Here is an 18,613-nt window from a genome sequence, read left to right on the forward strand (position 1 = left end):
TTCAAGAAGACACGTTACTAGATGAAACTTTTGCTTTATATATTTAATAAAGTTATATATCAACAACTTTTGGATTTGTACTTTTGTTTGAGCACTTATTTTGGCAAAAGTGAAATATTAAATACTAGTACTAGACATGCATTCCTTTCATTCAAGCTTAAGAAAACATTTACAAAGTTGACAGATGACATTTATTAAAACATGTTATACAAAAAAGGGGCATGGGACTCTTCTATAAGAAGAAAATATTGAACAGTAACATTAAATTAAAACCATGCTGTACAATTAAGACAGCAATATTTATAGACAAAACTATCCAACCTCTGCAATACAGGCATTACATCTCACATAATATCAAGATATGCAAATTTACTATTATAAATGACTTGTTTAGAATAAAAACTTATAGCTCATTAAGGAAGATTCACTTGACTTGCATAAACAGTTACATTTCTGGAAGAAATAGGGAATCCCATGAATAATAAAAAAAGGAGCAGCAGTTGACAGACACAGGCTTCAAGCAAAAATTGGAACTTATATTTTAATCATATTAAAAATACACCGTTTTGTTTTCCAGCATCTTCCCCTAGGGCACTGACAGTTTACAGCTTATAGCTAAAGAAGCCTAGCTATCCAATGAAGCATTTAAATGACAAAAAAACCACTTTCCTTTGTTGCTTTGAGAAAGGTTCTAATTCTGTTAAAGCTAAATACTGAAGATACTGCTGTAGGCTCTCATAATTCAGAGACAGGTCACCTTTCTGGCACCAATGCAGAAGTGTTGACAAGACCTGATGTACCTCCATTCTTTCAGGCTTAATAATACAGGGACAGCAAGTATTCTTTTTGTAATGAGAAGCCCAATACATCAGCCTTTGACCATCCACCTTGCTTTTGATACAGGACAAAGTTTCTCAACCCCAGAAACAGAGATGAAAAATCTAAGACCAAAAATTGTACTGACAGTACCTTCTGGAGCCTACCTGCTCACTCACAAAACAAACAAGGTAATGTTTAAAAACCAAAACAACAAACAACCCCAACAGTGGTGTGTGAAATGGGAACCTCCTCCCTCAAAAGGGTCAGATACACACCTAAGCCAAGATCTCAACCCTGCTAATAGTTGAATTTTTCAGAATGGCAGTTACACAGATTCCACGGTAATTAACATCTTAGTTACAAAATGGAATTAAAAAGAACTTAGTTGTAGTATCATTAAGTGTTCTTACCACTGATTGGAAAATGAATGGCTTCACAGCAGCGGGAAATTCTGAAAGCCTCCTGTGTGTACAGTGATTCTGTTTTTCAGAAGACATTCACTTCGCTACAGCCAACAGCGAGTAATATAAAAACACACAAATGTTTCTAAGCCATATCATTAAAGGTGATGAAGCTTAAGGGAAGATTAATGGAATTCATAATATACATATGCATTTATATTTTATACATATGGATTCCTTCCCTCCTCCCCACAAACAAGAAATCATTTCTTGTATCTTGAACAAGACCACTCCAGTAGCAAAGATTAAGAGCCTGACAGAAGCTGTGTATGCACATCTTGGTTTATTATGTACAACTGTATTCCCCACAAATTTCAGGGTTTCAGTAGCAGGGGGCTGCAAGGGTGACACGTGGCAAAAGGTTGCGAGCTGGCCTGTGCTAGTCAGAACAGCTTCTAGCCTGCACTGAAACTGGATGTAAACAATCCACTGCATGGCAAAACTTCTCAGGTCCGCACAGCACCTCCGCCTGAACGTATTTAAGGAAGAGTGGCAGCTGCTAGCAAGAGGTGCCGGGAGATGCATAAGGAGAAGAAACACATGCAGAGAAAGTGAAGAGCTGCTCTTGGGAAAACACATGGAGAAAACACTGAGGACATTTATAGAGACACACTCACAGAAGGACACACTCTATGCTTCAAGGAGATTCACTTCTGAGGGGACTTTGGCCATGCCAGAGCAGGTACACCTCTGAAGTAACCGAGGCCCGTAGGAGACCCAAGCTGGAACAGGCACATCCCTGAAGGGACTATGGCCCAGTGTCACCATGAACAGTGACACTGACCAGCCCAGAGCAGCAGAGGACACCCACAAAGAAATGAAGAGCATCAGAAAAGCTAGCACGCATGAGCTCAACCTCCTGTGTGATCTGTCACCTCGCTGAAAGAACTGGCACAGACCAAGGGCAACTGTCAGTCAAAACAAGGGAAACAGACTACAAAGGCAGGGAGGAGAAGTGTTAGACCTAACTGGAGCCTGAGGAAAGGGGAGGAAAGATGTTTCCTTAAGTGTTTAAGTAACTTCCGTTATCTTTTCCCCCCAATACCTGAATTAGTGATTAGAAGTTTGTCAAAGGGCAATAAATTAAATTCAGGAAAAACACAAGCCAACTGTTTTGCCTGTGATAAGCAAAAGTAAGAATTTTAGATGGGTATCTCAAGCTTCCCTTAAATCATCAACTCTCTCAACTAGATCTCATGACAATCACATCAGTATTGTCCTGCAATCAGTTGGTTTCATGTAAATTAACATCAGAAAGCCAAGTGCTACAAAATCAGCAGAGCAACATTTGCTGGACTTCCCAGACAATGTCATAATACGGGCTAAAACAGTAATAGACAAATACTAAAAAGTTACTATTCATGCTAAGTCATTAAAAAAAGGACATGGTTCTATAATATGATCTACTGGACCTGTTATAAAACCTTTAAAGTGTCTCTCGCAGTACATTTTATTTTAAAGCTTTATTACAAAGTAATTTAACTGCAAACAGGAGTAATGTGTAACTTTGAAATGTCCCATATAAAAGTCATTCCAAGCTGGTAAAATAAACAGTTTTGCTGGCAGCTCTGTAGGATGGCCTGGGTTTAACAGAAATACTTTTTGCTTGACTATGGTTTTTCAGCCTGGTGTTTCTGACCAGCCTTTTTCATGGTTAAACGGGAAGAGGCACCCTTAACCTTTTGATGCAACACTGAAGTGACAATTTGAAAGGGGTTGAGAACTAATGTAATATACAAGATCATTCTTGAAATGAGTGTGAGAACAGCTTCCCTCAAACGTGATGACGGTACTTGCAGAAATGACACCCTGTATGTAGTAAGGCCTTGGAGAATGGAAAAATAGGGCCACTGAGTGCAAGAACCCTTTCCTCTACACTCATGTAAACAGGCAAGCATTATAATATATTTTTTTTAAATATTAAAAAAGACAGTATTAGCAGTGTGGAAACAAACCATAAAGGGAATATAATTTCTAAGTTTAAAAAACATACTTATAAAGTTTTATGGTTTGGTTTTTTTTTTAAATACAAAGTGCTTCTATACATTAAGCAGGTTACAGAGTTAGTGAGCAAATCCCTGTCTAGTTACCTTGATTACAAGGGTTATATATGGCCACCATCATATATTGTAGAGTTCAATTAAGTGCTAAGAATAAGAACTCTGTGGTACTGACCATTCATGCCCATTGCCAGCAATGGGTTCACCATATTTGGGAATATCTGTTTTAACAAAATTCCATATGAAAAATATCTGAAGCATTAGAAGATTAAGAATTAAGAGCCTCTTAAAAAATTAAAGTTTTTAAGTAGAATGTCAGAAAAGAAGTTACAGTAATTACAGCCTACTGAGTAGTAAACCCCCCGCTTGTACCAGACATTCATGTTCAGGATACAGTTCGGTTGTATCACAAGATAATTTGTAACTGGGAGTCCAAAAAGCATCTAAATAGTAATTATCTTTGTGTGGTTTTGCTTCACCATACAGGGGCATCTGTTTAAGTACATTATCCTGCATATTGCAGTATCTAATACGTAAGGTGGGGCCAGACAGGCTTAGGCCTTTGATGCTAGTTAACTTTTTTCCCCATGTTACCAGCACTGTAGTTGGACATCACCTCTTTCTATTACACTCTATGTGTGCTCTGAAGGCTCTTTCCTTTTTTATAGGTTTCAGTAAACTACAAAGAAGGGTTAATTGCTTTTGCATACGACTGCATTAAGCTTTCAACCCCAAAATCCTGTTGCCACCTTTAAAATTGATGCATTCACTCTACCTGCAGAGCTGGCAGCATCTCTCAGAACTACGAACACTCCTCCATATGTCTCCAAGAACGAGAGTCCAGCATATGGATCCTCATCCTAACAAAGCAGAAGTGCCACTTTCCCAGCAAAAATCCAGACTTCGGAGATGAGCGTGGTACCATATTCTGCAGTACCATGAATAAATCCAAATATCATACTTTCTACTTTTTTTCCACAAGCAACTTCATTTGAAGAGGTAAACAACTCTGGCTGCCTGTGATCACACATAATCAGTCACAGTAGTTCAGTACCAAGAATCTGTATTATAGTTCTTACTATTCAAAGAGTAAAGAATTAAAAGTATAAATACCTACCAATGACTAAATAATTTTCCTAAAGCAAGTTTCTAAAACTAGATAGAAGTTGTCAAATAAGTTTTTGTACCAGTAAAAAGTCAATTTGTGAATCCACGGAGTTTGGTACTTGCTACTGTAGTAAGCCACAAAAATCTGAGCAGAAAACTACAATTTAAATGTTTGATTATTTTGGCTAAATTCCAAATGTTACTTTTTTTTTTTTGACAAGACATTACATACACTTTTAGAAGCTCTCATGATAGAGCGAACAAAATCAAGTCAAGCCAAGAGTCATACAGCATTAGACACTAGAGGAGCAAAGACAACTTATACTTAATACAGATTGACATTTATATAGTGCTCAACTATATTTAAGTGCTTTACAGACTCTAAAGAGAAATTGGCACAAAATTAGACATTTGTTTTACTGAAGATGGCTGAAAAAATTGGAAGATTGATAAAGGAAAACCAAACCATCTTTAACACAGCCTTTCATTAAGCACTACAGCAAAGGCTATTTAATGATGCAGACTTTCTAATGATGCATGTTAAGTATGTTGGCAGTCTCCAGTTTGAAGTGGAATCCTGGTTTGGTCATCCTAGTCCTCTTTTTCATTAAGTACTCGAATTCATGCTTCATCTAAGTATTTGCAGGATTTGGCTCAACTTTCAGCTGGGTTTTACTGTGAATTTAAAAGATTTAAAAAAAACCCAGGGCTTTTAAATACTGCTGTGATTACAATCAATGTCACAAACACCTTACAGACCTCATTTTGCAAGCACCTTTCAGATTAACCAGTTGCACTTCACACATCAAACATCTGAAGTAATACTGTGGAAAAAAAATAAAAATTTGGTCTGCTTATACCAGCATAATCATTAAAACTTTTTTTTATGTTAAGAATTTACAATAGCAAGTACCAGACATTATTTGCATAATTGGTATATTTTGCTTACTATACTAAACAAATATAAACACTAATGTCTTAGTTCATCTCAGTAGTACTCTGCTCAGCTTTAGAAGCTTGATATGACTTGGTACAAGAGGTCACATGCCGATGAAAACTGTCCCGCCACATAAATCTTTTCCCACAGATGTTACACTCATATGGTTTTATGCCTGTATGAATTTTCATATGGCCTACAAGATGGTGTTTCATTTTGAATTTCTTACCACAGACACCACAGCCATAAGGTCGAAGACCAAGGTGCATACTCATATGCCGATCTCTCTGACTTTTGTGTGTAAAGCTTTTTCCACACTGACAAGGATACAGCTTATCAGCATGTGAGAATCCAGTGAGGGATGTTTCTTCTTTAATTCCTGTAGCCATTTCAATGCCTTCACCATAGCCCGCTGCTATCATAAGATCCTGTCGGTGAGCACTTACATTTCCATCTGCCCTTTCACCAGAAAATTCTTCCATTGAAGAGCCATAGAAGTCAACTTGTTCATCGTAATTACTTTCATCTGCCTGTTCATCAAATTCTGCTTCCATCTTTTTGTCACCTATATGAAAGTCTTCAACACCTGAAGACTGGATTGAATGATCTGCCTGAATGGCATTCATGGATTCAGAAACTTGGTGTTCATCATAAGGATTATCGACACCTTCACAGTCTTGTTCAAATCTTTCTGGTTTCACGTGGATCCACCGCTTGTGAGACATGATGCTGGGTTTGCTATACATAGGTCTGGTATACTGATACTCTGCGCTATCACTAGTTCCTTCTTCACCATCCTGACTTGTCATTCCAGTGCTAAGTCTGTCATGTTCCGTTGAAGAATTACTGGGAAGGTACTCATGTTCTGTCAGTTGACACGACAGTTCATCTTTAGAGCTCTCTTCTTCATTTTCGCCATCCCTTAGTTCCTGCACTTTGTGGAATTCTGTCTGTCCTCCAGAGCCAAGTTCAAAGGTTTCAACAAGGCCATTGTAACTACTACTGCTCGGAGACTGATGATCACTGCCATGATTCATCTTCTGACAGAGAACTGTTGGGTTCCCCTCTAGCACTTCGGTGCATTTATCTACTACGTGCCACATCTGAAGGAAACTCGCTGCTGTCAAATAACTAACAATTTCTGGAGCAGGCATTACCAACCGACCGGTATAGGTAGAGAGAAGAATGTTTTCAAATACTCTGGGATTCATCACATCAGGCAGGACTATTCGCCTGCTGTTCTTTAGGAGAACCTGATCACAGAAGTAAGGTGAACTAGCTGCAAGAACAGCTTTATGGGCTCTGAAAAGATGGCCCTGAACTACAATGGACACATCACATAATTGTCCTTGCTGGCGCTGCTGGTTTAACTTCTGCAAAATGGTGCTAGAAAAATCTGGAAATTCCACTCGGAAAGAGCTTGACCCAGACTCCATTTCATTACAAATTTAGTGCTGTGCTGCAAGAGAAAAAAAAAAAATAAATAAAATCAGAAATTCTGCTTAGTAAAGTACTGATCTTTCATTTCCTTCTACACTTTTTCTTTAACAAATAACACTTAAGCAGATTCATATGGAACTCAACCCAACATTTTTTGGAACCTATGTCACTGCTGTACTTCTTTCTCCCACCCCACCTCATTTCCCCCTCTTTTCTGAAAGTTGTACTGAGGCCACAAATTGCTATGTATGCCAGCATATTTTGTTGTGTCTTCTGTCTAAGAGGACTCATCAACTATAGCAGAAGCTACAAACAGCATGGCACTCAGTTGAGATAGATCAAACATGAGTTTAGGATAACAAAACCAGTTATTTGATGAAATTATAGCAGTAGAGTTCTAACTCCAGGATGTCCCAGAGTTTACAACAGCATATGAAAGATTCTGCATTTCAACTCCCAACAAATCATCTCATTGATCCCCCAATAAAGACTGTACTCTTATGAAATACACCACTTCAAATGAAGTTTTAAAAAGTCAACATACTGATTCATACAATGACAAATAAAGCACGGATAGAATTACAGTGAAAATGAAGCTTAAGACTCTTCTAGAGACTTCATTAACTAGTCATTTTATTAACTGAAAGGTGGAATAGCAACATCCAATTTTTAATTCTGAGCTTTTTCAGATGTTATTATAGCATTCCTTACTTTAAGAAAAACTTTACAGAACTTAAAATGTTAATCAGGAAAGTGTATTCTGCTGTACAGATTTTTTTCTGCATCTACCTTGTATATTTGTAACAACGCAACAATCATAGAATTGTTAGAGTTCGAAGGGATCTTCAAAGCCCACCCAGTCCAACTTCCCTGCCAGGAGCAGGGACATCCCAAACCAGATCAGGTTGCTCAGAGCCCCGGCCAACCTGGCCTGGAATGTTTCCAGGGATGGGGCATCCACCACCTCTCTGGCAACCTGGGCCAGTGTTCTACAACTCTCAGTGTAAAAAATTTTTTTCCTAATATCTAATCTAAATCTACGTCTCTCTATTTTGAGACCATGACCCCTAGTCCTGTCATGACAGGCCCTGCTGAAGAGTCTCTTCCCGTCTTTCCTGTAGCCCCCTTGAGGCACTGGAAGGCCGCTCTAAGGTCTCCCCGCAGCCTCCTCTTCTCCAGGCTGAACAGCCCCAGCTCTCTCAGCCTGGCCTCATAGGAAAGGTGCTCCAACCCTCTTGTCTTCGTGGCCTCCTCTGGACCTTCTCCAGCTGGTCCATGTCCTTCTTATGCTGGGGGCTCCAGAATATACTAGAAGCTCAGCTAAGAGCTCACAAATTTTAATGTCTGTATTCTTGCACGATCCAGATGTCCTACCACAAAGTTAACAGTCTTTTAAGCAGTAATACAATGCAAATTTGAGATAAATTTGCATGTTATTATTATTAGACATAATGACCGAAATTTAAATGCAACTACAAAGACCAATGTTAACTGCCTGAATAAGTTAAACTTCTGCAATTTTTCAATTTGATACTGCATAAATTGAATACAATGGAATTCCAGAAGAGCCATGGAGTAGCAAGGAGTTTTCCTCTGTCAAGTTATTTTTTTTCATGTGGGAAAGTGTCATTCTGTATACATACAGAATTTTAAACATTTGGTGCAAAAATAGAATTTGCATTACAAACAGTTGGAGGGCTCAGAAATGAAAGTACTTCTATGGAAATACAGCATCGAGAAAATATGATTATGGATTTCTGTACAGATAGCCTGTACAGTAACCATAGTACTTTCCACACAGTTACGTAACCACCCGTAGAAAGCTGTTCGTTTGGTGCACTGTGTTAAAATGCCGGCACATTGGCACAAATGTATGAGTGCTAAGTGCAGAAAAAGCAGTACCGTTTGCTTATGAAATGCAGACTACACAGGAGTCATTATGTAAACCACTCAATGTTCAATCAACAGCTGATGGTTACATAATCCCTTCCCTTACCATTCTGATCTGTTTTCTAAATCATGACAACTCTCTCCCACTCCCCAAAAACCTCAGTGTTCCATCTCCAGAGTTTCACAGCTAGAAAAGGATGACAAGCATACGGAGCATAGGTGAACACAGATTATTCACTGTTATCTTACATAAAGGTGAAAGGTTTCCATAGAAAAGCAAGCATGGCAGTCAGAAAGCCATCAAGACTCTTAGATAAATACAGGTCTTTACAAGGTAAAGGAGTTTACAACTCCTTGTAAACATTGAAACTGGAATCTTCTGCAGAACTGTGAAGATTAAACTTTTAGATTTCCTTTTAATTTTTCACTAGAAGCATGGTATCAATCCGACTCTCTTACAAAGCTCTCTGAAGAAAACAGACTGGGAAGAATAACCTGTTATTTATGAAATCTATTTGTAACCATAAGTAATCACAGCAACACAGTCAAAAGGAAAAAAGGTACATTTTTTGACCAGTTTCCTCCTTTCTTCAAATCTTACACTAATTTCCAATGATAGTTAGCAGGAGGAACTGAAAGGATCAACTCAGTGTTTACCAGCTACTTTGGGATCCTCAGATTTAAGATAAGAACGAGTCATAATTTTAATTTTTTTAATTTTTAAACACTTGGTGGCACATGGCAGTTTTCCTACAAATACTGCCTCACATAAATCATGGGTGAGCAGTTACATTCTGCTGAGACAGTAACCAAGACGCATCAACTGAGGAAACAGCCTAAAACTTGCAAATCTAGCACGCCCCTACTTTCAAGTGCTTTGACTAACAGTGTTAAGCATTACAAAGCACCACTCCCCACAGAGTCCTCACCTTCAGTCTTCACAGCTTGCCTAAGTATCTTACAAGCTAAAAATAATAATGCATATCGTTGAACAAACTTCTTGAGATGTATTCCCAAAAGTAAATGGAAATTTCACATGAAGGTGCAAACCAGAAAACAGCACCATTTCCCCACCTTTTAAGTGAAACAAAAAGTCTAGGGACAGTAACAGACTCACCAGAAGTGAATTACCACAAACTGCCACACCTCAAGTATAAATGTGGAATTTGGATTGAGTATTGCTATATTTATAACTTAGCTGTCATCTAACCACTTTTAGTTAGTCCAACAACAATCTGTATGATTGTGAATATAAACTGTTCAGTAGTCTGAATGGTTCTTAATTTAGTAAATAAAATGGAATATTAGAAACAGATTTTTAAATTACTCCCTGGAAAAGGAATCTGTGAAAAGCTTGCAGTTCAGCTGATGTTCTTGAAGTTGTCACCTACATAATAGAAGACGACCACCTTTAAATTTACTGTCTTCAGCACTCTTCAGTTTTTTTCCCCTCAAAGCACCAGTCCTGCCACGTACTCATACAACCAATCCACCTCAGGTGACCAAAGCAGCTACTGATGTTTTTCCAGAGAGTAACAGAACACTGTGCCTGACAGTTGAATTGTTAATTTTGCCTAAAACAACTTGACAATGTTATTAAGTATTTCAAACAGTTATCTTATACCTAGCATACAAGATCTCTACTATTTTAAACAACCAGATTTTTTAAATGCATAATTCTTTACCTCCTCTCAGAATATTCTCAGATTTAGAACTCTATTTTTCAATACTTGCCTACAAAAAAGGTAAGCTTTCAGGATACGTTCAACTAAAACTGAACGAGACATGTCTACAGACCTGACGTAATTACTGCTAGCCTGAACTGCCGTCTTTCAGCAAGGACTCAGCATGCCACCACAGAAGCAATTCCAGGTGGGAGCAGATTTTTGTATATTTTAAGTTCTCATGAAAATCAAAGCCATCAAAGCGTAAGTAAAATTATTTTCTATTAGTAAAATCACACACATCAGGAAAACTTTGTTTTTCCAAAGAGGTTCGACTTCCTCCTTTTACAACTTATTCTGTTTCTGCATTTTCTTTATCTAAACTCATAAGGAACAAAGTCTTCCCATTTTAATTAAAAAAAAAAAAATTAGTCCCCATGCTGCAACACTACCTGAAACATACAAGACACCTACTACTTGCTTAAAAAAGAAAACTCCTTTAAGAAGTGCTGGCAGGGAGTTACTCCACTTCTCCGCACGCAGGGCTCCCGAAGATACCGGCCTGCCACGCCTGAGCGCCGCGGCCGCAGCGGGGAGGCCCGGCCCGGAAAGCGCCGCAAAGCGCGGCCGCAGGCCCGGCCAGGCTCCGGCGCCCCCCGCGGCCGAGCGGCGGGCGGACCCGCCAGTCGGCTCCGCCTGGCGCGGGCCAGGCCGCGCGCCCGCCTCCCGCCGCTCCCGGGTCCGCCGGGGAGAGCCGCCCCGGCGCGGGAGCGCTCGGGCGCGGCGGGGCGAGGGAAGGCCTCGCCCGCCGCCCCGCCCCAGAGCGGGCCCGCGGAACCCGGCCCGGCGGCAGCGCGGCTTCCCGCGGGACACGAGCGGGCAGCGTCTCTCACCTGCGGGCCTCAGAGTCTCTCGCATAGCGGGATGCGACCCCGGCCTCAGCGCCCGGTACGCCCAGCTCTGCCTCCGCGCCCCAGCCCGGCCGACGCCGGAAGCAGCCCCCTCTCCTCCCCCCCGCCCCCGCCCTGTGGAGCGCTTCCGCATCCCCGTCACGTGACGCCCCTCGGCTTCCTGCCGCGAGGGGAGGGCGCGAGAGGGGGCGGCCGCTTAGCGGCGCGGGCGGGGCCGCGCGCGACTTCTTGCCGGGGGCGGGGGCGGCGGCGGCGGCGCCCTCTGCTGGCGCAGCCTCCCTGAGCGGCGCCGCTTGGCGCCTTTTCTGTCTCCGTACGGCCGCGCGCCGAGGGGCGCCATTTGCTGACGCCCCGGTTGCCAAGTGCCCGTCAGGCCGTGACGTTTCGGTAGCTTAAGGCGGAAGGGCTGGGATTCAGGACACGGCCTCCATTGCTCCAGGAACCCCTTGTGCCGGTTTTGGCTGGGGCAGGGTTAACATTCCCCCCACCCCCCGCGCCCCCCCTGCGGAGGTTGTGTTTCTGGAACCTTTCTCTTGGCGCTGGCAAACGGCGGCCGGATGTGCTCGAGTCCCGTGGGAGTGACGTCACAGGCGCCATGTTCTCCCGAGGCCTGGGGCCGCGCCCAGCAGGTGGCGCCCCAGGCCGGGCCGCCCGCCTCAGCCCAGGCCTCGGTGCAGAACTTCTAAACCTTTACTCTTCAAAAAAAGGAATCAGGCGATCATATCTAGATTGTAAAATTAATCACGAAGACTTCTACTAGATTCGACTCCTCACTGAAATGCGGCAATCTGGAGAAATACTAGGGACGAAATACGCACTGGGTGTATTTGTAACGGGTCCGTCTCTTACACCAAAGTGGAACCTGCGTTTGCCTCCTGTTTTCGTTGTCAAAGCTCTAAACCAGAAACTTGCTTTTCTGTTAAGGCAAAGAAGTGGAGCATGGCCAGGGCCAGTGCTCAGTACCATCACGCTGATTTAGATCATTCACAGGCTGTGGACGTCTCATCCCGCAACTCCTTAAAATTTCCCCAGGCTGAAACAATAGAGATTTTTTTTTTACTTAGCTTGAGCAAGAAAACATGTTAAAACACAGAAGGGAAGAGAGAGAGCATGCTGTTCCACAGGGGCTGAACGACTTCTTTGAGACAGAAACCATACTCATCAGGTACTATATTTGAACAAAATTTGGTCTGTGCGTGTATTTTCAAGTCTAATAGTGCACAATCACAAATATTAAGTCCATATCCTTCCTACATTAATAGGAACCCTAATAAGTACTTTAATACAAACATGAGAAAAGGAAAAGTTGGTATTTAATACACCACAATTATCTAGTTGTCTTTTGGAGTCATTATCAGAATACGTTAGCAAATTAAGCAATATATGAGAATGATAAGCAGTAGGGGAAGGAAGTTTTCAATGAGGAAAGACTTATTTTCAGATAAAATTTGAACAAGGAAACAGTTTCATAATATCACAGCACCTCTAGCACTTACAATGGCAAGGTAGGGGAAAGAGAAGGCTTCAGTACTAAAGACGGGCAGATGAAAACGGGTACAAGTGAAACAAGGTCTAGGAGGGACTCTGGCACATTTATGTTGGAAACCTGATTGAAAAAAATTACCAGAGAAACATTGTTACGGTGTTATTGTACAGTGTTTTGGAAAACTGTAGAACTTCCAGATGAACGCAGAATATACAAAAAATAGCTTAGGATCAAATCGGATAAACTAATAAGTCTCAACATACAATATAAAATCTCTGTATTGAAGTTGAATTTTTTTTTTCAGCACACAGCTGACAGTTGCTGAGTCTGAACTGCTCCTTGCTGCTGGTGGGCAGTCTCATGGACCAAATCTCCATGCTAACAGCAGATGGGAGGTTTGGGGCCAGGGTCAGAGTGCTGCTGCATGTGCTTTTAACGGACCAGATTAACAGGTTTTGTTTAGCATTTTGTATGTCAGAGAGAAAATTCCCATCAAGAAAACAGGCCCTTGTGTGATTAGAAAAGAGTTCTTCCACCTTTGACAGGCTATCAAGCTGTTGATAACATTTAAAATGTCTTTTAATCAGTTTCCTGTCTTTCCTTGTAATCTTTTCTGAAAGTTGTCTTTGTTATCTGCCCTACTGTTTGCTTGCCCAAAAAATCTTTCTGATCAAGCTAATGAGGATGATTGTCTCAAGATGTCATGTCTTACTGTTTTGCAGAACAGGTAGCAAATCAGCTGTTCTAGACCAATTTCCAGATGTTGGCTGCAGATGCCAACACTTGCAGCTCTGCGTCAAAGAGAAAAAAAAAAAAAAGAAAGGAGTAGTTTATTGGAACATCTTTTTATTTCTGCTTCTGAAACAAGCAGTGCCAGGTACTGTTCTGCTGCCCACGCCACCTATCAAGAATTCTTTTGATACAATTTACTTTCACTCAAGATGACAGCAGCAAAAACTTCTTATTTACAAGCAGGAAACACTTGATTTGTTAAAGAGCAAGTTTATGCCACCTGCCATAGTTTTTCTTTTAGGTGACAAATAAACTGTAGTTGAGAGATGAAATGGCAAACAGCTGAAGCCTGTGTTTTGGCCTGTGTAGAGGACAATGTGATCCCATAGAAGTGCAAAGTGTTGCAAAAAGTGAATATTGATGCATAGAGCAGATGTGAAAGAAACTCACTACAGAAAAGAGCTCAGCCCAGCCTTCGCTAGCACAAACCGCAGTAGCGGCTTCCTTGGCTGCCCTGGCAGTCCTTGTTGCATGTTCAGCACGCAAACAAGATGAGAGAGGATTCAGTTTGCTCCTGGTGTGGGAGTCAAGTTCTCCCTACAGGTAGGCAAGCTATTCAGGTACAGCCTCAGAGCGTTACCGCAAGGGTGATCAAATTTCCACTGTAACTGACTGCACAAACCACCTTTGTAGAGATATATTGTGGAATTTCTCTCTGGACTGTCATAGCATTAACTCTGCACCTTGCTTGGCCTGTCAGGTAGCTTTGATAAGCATTTGGATAGGGAAACAACCATGTACTCCACTTTTAAAATGACAGATTTCTGTAAAGAGACAACAACGCAAATGCAGTTGCTTGTTGACCCAACAAGCTCCATCCTCCGGTTACAACAGCACCAGAATTCCCCAGCCAAAAGCCCCCACCAGCAAGTCTCACAGTTCAGAACCTATCTCAACTAATGCCCAGTTCATACTGCAACCTGGGGCCTCAGTGAGATTCTTAAAAGCTCCTGCTACTTGCTCTGCTAAACTAGTCAGGTGCTGATGATTATTCACCTGCTGGACTCCTCTCTCACCCTTTCCTTGAAATGAACTCTGACTCTGCATTGTCTAATAGAAGCCAGCTGGGGTGGGATATGTCTGATACAGCTCAGAACTAAGGATAGAATTCTGAGATCATGGTGAAGAATATAAAATTAAACCCTCTTTGTCTCCCTCATACTTTTGGAAGCTACGAAACTCTCTTCTTTAGATGGGTTTTTTAGATCTCTATTTCTGCATTTATATGATACAGAATCTTAAACATGATAAGGAAAAAAAAAAGCATTATCCTCTGTCCCACCTGATTCTTTGTCGGTCAGGAAGTATTGCATTTTCTTTACATTTAAGGAATGCATGCTACATTGCTCTTTTGCATAACACTGTCAACAAAAGATCTGAAATATCGTATTGGCTCAGCATTTACACTGAGTTAGCACTGGCAGTTTCTGTTAGATTCAGGATCCCATAGTGCCAAGTAATGAATAAACACAGGATGTTCCTGCCCAAATATTTGTTGAAGAAGGGGTGCAAGACGTGGCAGCTGGCTGCAGCACACTCAGTGGATGGAGTAAGTGGGAGAAGGGCATTGTGGCATGAGGAATATATGATTATGATTTTAAATACAGACAAAATCGTTCTATATAGTTAACGGACACTTCTCCTGTTAGTATCAGAACTGTTGTGCTGTGAACTCGTAATGATTCACTTTGCAGGATTTGGGAAATTAACAGGTACTTTTGCTAGATTCTTCTGATTTCCTGCTCCTGCATTTTCTTCAGAAAAAAAAAAAATAGTGTTTTTAAAGGTAAAAATCTGCCTGTAATGCCAGTTACGAGTAACCATGAGTGTGGCCTGAAAAGCATTTTGGATTTCCTTCCTGTGATCAGTTCTGCAGTTACCATGTGATCACACTGACTCCAGGAGCAGAGCTGCAGGGTCAACGCTATTTTATTAAATTAAGAGTTCTATTTTACAAGGGAAGCAAATGGGAACAGCATTGACTATTTTTTCTATGTTTTGCTTTTTGCTGAGGTTATAAAAGTTTGGATCAAACTCATGAATATAAGCAAGTATATTACAATTTTCGGCACTTTCTGGTGTTCCCAGACACCTGTAAATAGTGAAGTTTCAGTTTGGAGTCTGCGGCCATGACAAAAGTATAAAAGCCTTGTGGATACCAAACCAAATGCTAGATTTTTTTTTTGTGTATTATTAGCATGTCTCAGTTTTTACTTTGCATTTTAATTGCAGCGCAAACAAGGGCCCTAAAGCTAGTGGTTGTTATAACCAGTGGTTGTTACAATCAGCATTAAAACCAGAATAATAGAGTTGTAAGTAGAATTGTACTGCTAAAAATCACTGTAGCCTCCATCTCTTGCTGATGGAATTTAGACCGATGGCTGAACTTCAGGTAGGGAAAAGTCACGTGCTTCTATGAAGCTGTGTCCTTTGGTGTGAGGTGTCAGTCATTACAGATAGTTCTTAATCTCCTAGGATCCATTTCTTTGCAAGCTGAGACAGGCAATTCATGTACAATTACAGGACGAAAAGAGGAAGGGCCTGTACTGTTGCACTTCATCAGAGGCACGGAAGGTTTCATTTGTAGCAGAGCAGGTGTACTGAGCTAGCAGACTGCATCTATGTTGCCACATTTTCATCAGTGCCCTGAAGAAAATAATTTCATGGCTTATATATGGTACCTCCTGATGGTCTGGTGATTGCTAATAGAAGAGGTATTTGTGGGGTTTGTTTTGTTTTGATTTTTTTTCCAATTTTCCCCTCATTTTCTTGCTACAACATGGCTTTATTGGTTCTTCCTATTTGGAACTGCTCCTCTTGCATCTGGCTTTTTGAGGTGCACTGAATACAAGTTGTTTAATGCAGCGAAGTACTCTGCAGGCAACTAAGATAATTTGATGATAAGGAGAAATTCAGCGTAACACTGCCGTCATCAACTTGTTTCCAGATCAGTGTCTGAGTATTGGAAATGTGCACTTGTAAGAGGTCATAAAAACCCTGAATGAATTTGAACTAATCATTGTAAGAGCTGGTCTAGTGAAAATGAGTAACATTAAAACTGAAAATCCTCTGCTGAAAACACTATAGCTAAGGAAATATTTTCCTATATGTTTTGTGAGCCTTACAAAACCTTTGGCGTGGGCACCCGCGTTTCAGGCGTTGGGCAGAGGGCTTCGGGAAGCTGTATGCCCTGCTCTCCAGATGCCACAGGCACCTCCTTCACTCCATGGCCTGGCCACAGGGAAGAGCTGAGAGCTTTGAGTCCAGTTCTATACCAGCCTTCTAGTAAAAGCCAACTTTTGCTCTTTGGAAGAAATTTTACCTGAAAATGCAATAGAAATAGCTGTCTGTCAAGCAGCTGCACCTTGCATTTGATATACCATGACATCTCTAGTGGGAAAATCTTTGGGAAAGGTGAGTTTGCACCAGCACAGTTGAAAAGACAGGAGCTCTTATGTCTGCAGGACTTCAGTACCTTGCATAAAACAGTCTGCAGTGGTATGGGGGGTATATGGTGGACAACTGTAGCCAGGCCTACTCTACAGCCTTCCAGTCCCTGCACCAGCAGTCAGTCTGTCCTCACTCAGAGGACGGCGGAAGAACCATCCTTGGGAGGAAACTGAACTCCCGAGCCCCCCTGCTCTGGGGAGATGGCGTGTGATGCCTCCCAGTGCCCAGCGCTGTGTTTAAGACAGCAGTTTCAAAGCACTCGCCATTCTTTTACCTCTTTTTCCCCACTGCATCAGCTATGGGCTAAAATGCCATTTATTGGTTATTATGCTTTTAAAGTTTAACTAAGTTGTGAAAAGTCTTCCAATTATCAAGGTGTAGCTTCAATTGCTCTGTTTTATTTGCTTCTTCAGGCAAACTAGTGAGACATTCTGGCAAGGCCCGTGATCCTGCATCTGGGCCTGAACCACTACTGTCCTGCACGGTATATAAGTGCCAGTACATGTATAGACCCACTGTGATTCAATGTTTTTTTCAGTGGTATATCTGCTTTGAATGGATAAAAATGATTTGGAAAGGAGAAAAGCAATTTGGTCTATTGCTTCTGATATAAAAACTCCTAACATTTAACCTCCAAATTCACAAACATACAGAAATATACAGTCACCAGATTGCACGTCTTGAAATAGCAAAATGACAATGCCAAAGGAGAATTTTATCATTGGGTTTTGGCAGAAACCAGAAGGCTGCAATTATTTTAGGAAGGGATTAGCACTTACATGCCAAGCTCTGAGTACTAGGTCTGATATGGATGGTATTTAGGAGTAGGTTTCAAATCACCAGCAATTTGGAAACAGAAATCTGAGATGAGTCTATAGCTCTCATTCTTTTCTTTTTTTTTCCTCACTCACATCTTGATCATTCTAAGCTTAGAGACCATCATTTTTTCTTCCTTGAATGCTTTTTTAATAAGTGTGGTTTTTTCCTCCTCTATACTCCCTGCTGTGATTCATTTAAATAATTTATTTTTAAGGTGGTGTGTTTTACACTTTTTCGTAGTGAGAAATATAATGTTCAGCTGAAAAGGAATCCTTAGTTGACATCTGATGGGCTGACATAGGTGTCTTTCCAAAGCATACTTATTTTGATTTTGAGATAGAGATACTTTGCATCACCTTCTGTTGGTAAAAAAAAAAACCACCTTTATTTGTAACTCTTACAGTAAGCACAACAATGGCTTTAGCTGCACAATGATGGTGAAAAAATGTATTTAGGTCTGTCCCATGGTGTTCAGATACTCTGAAAGTTTTTATCCTCATTTAATTTAATAAGATGACAATAGTTAGTACGTTGATGTATGTGTCAGACTTTAACTAGCAACCTACTGAGAAGGGCAGCCTCCAGTACCTATGGATTCTATGTGGATTCTGTGGATTCTATGTTGAGGCATAGAAAAGTTTCCTTCTCCAGGGAACTTGGGTTTTGATGCCACACTCTCTGCTCAGATAAACCTCTTACTGATTTTCAGTGCTGGAGAACTTGTCCTACAGACTGGAAACAGGGAGCATATTTTTTCTTTAATCTGAGTCCGGCTTCTTCATAGTTTTCACATTTTTTTCTTCAAGTGAGAAGAAAAATTTGACACATCTGCAATTA

The 18,613-nt window shown here is 41.1% G+C and overlaps 1 protein-coding gene across 1 annotated transcript; it reads right to left on the reverse strand.

Annotated features, from left to right (window-relative positions):
• Positions 1-168: 168 nt before the first annotated feature.
• Positions 169-11,296, reverse strand: ZBTB43 (zinc finger and BTB domain containing 43). The gene is made up of 2 exons (XM_086763682.1): positions 11,212-11,296; positions 169-6,783 (listed from the first exon to the last, which is right to left on the reverse strand). Exon 2 carries the CDS (start codon positions 6,758-6,760, stop codon positions 5,366-5,368), a length of 1,395 nt encoding a protein of 464 aa, XP_086619808.1. The 5' UTR covers positions 6,761-6,783; positions 11,212-11,296; the 3' UTR covers positions 169-5,365.
• Between the last annotated feature and the right edge of the window lie 7,317 nt (positions 11,297-18,613).

This window comes from Chlamydotis macqueenii, chromosome 20 (genome assembly GCF_036417535.1).
Source record: "Chlamydotis macqueenii isolate bChlMac1 chromosome 20, bChlMac1.mat, whole genome shotgun sequence".
Taxonomy (NCBI): Eukaryota; Metazoa; Chordata; class Aves; order Otidiformes; family Otididae; genus Chlamydotis; species Chlamydotis macqueenii.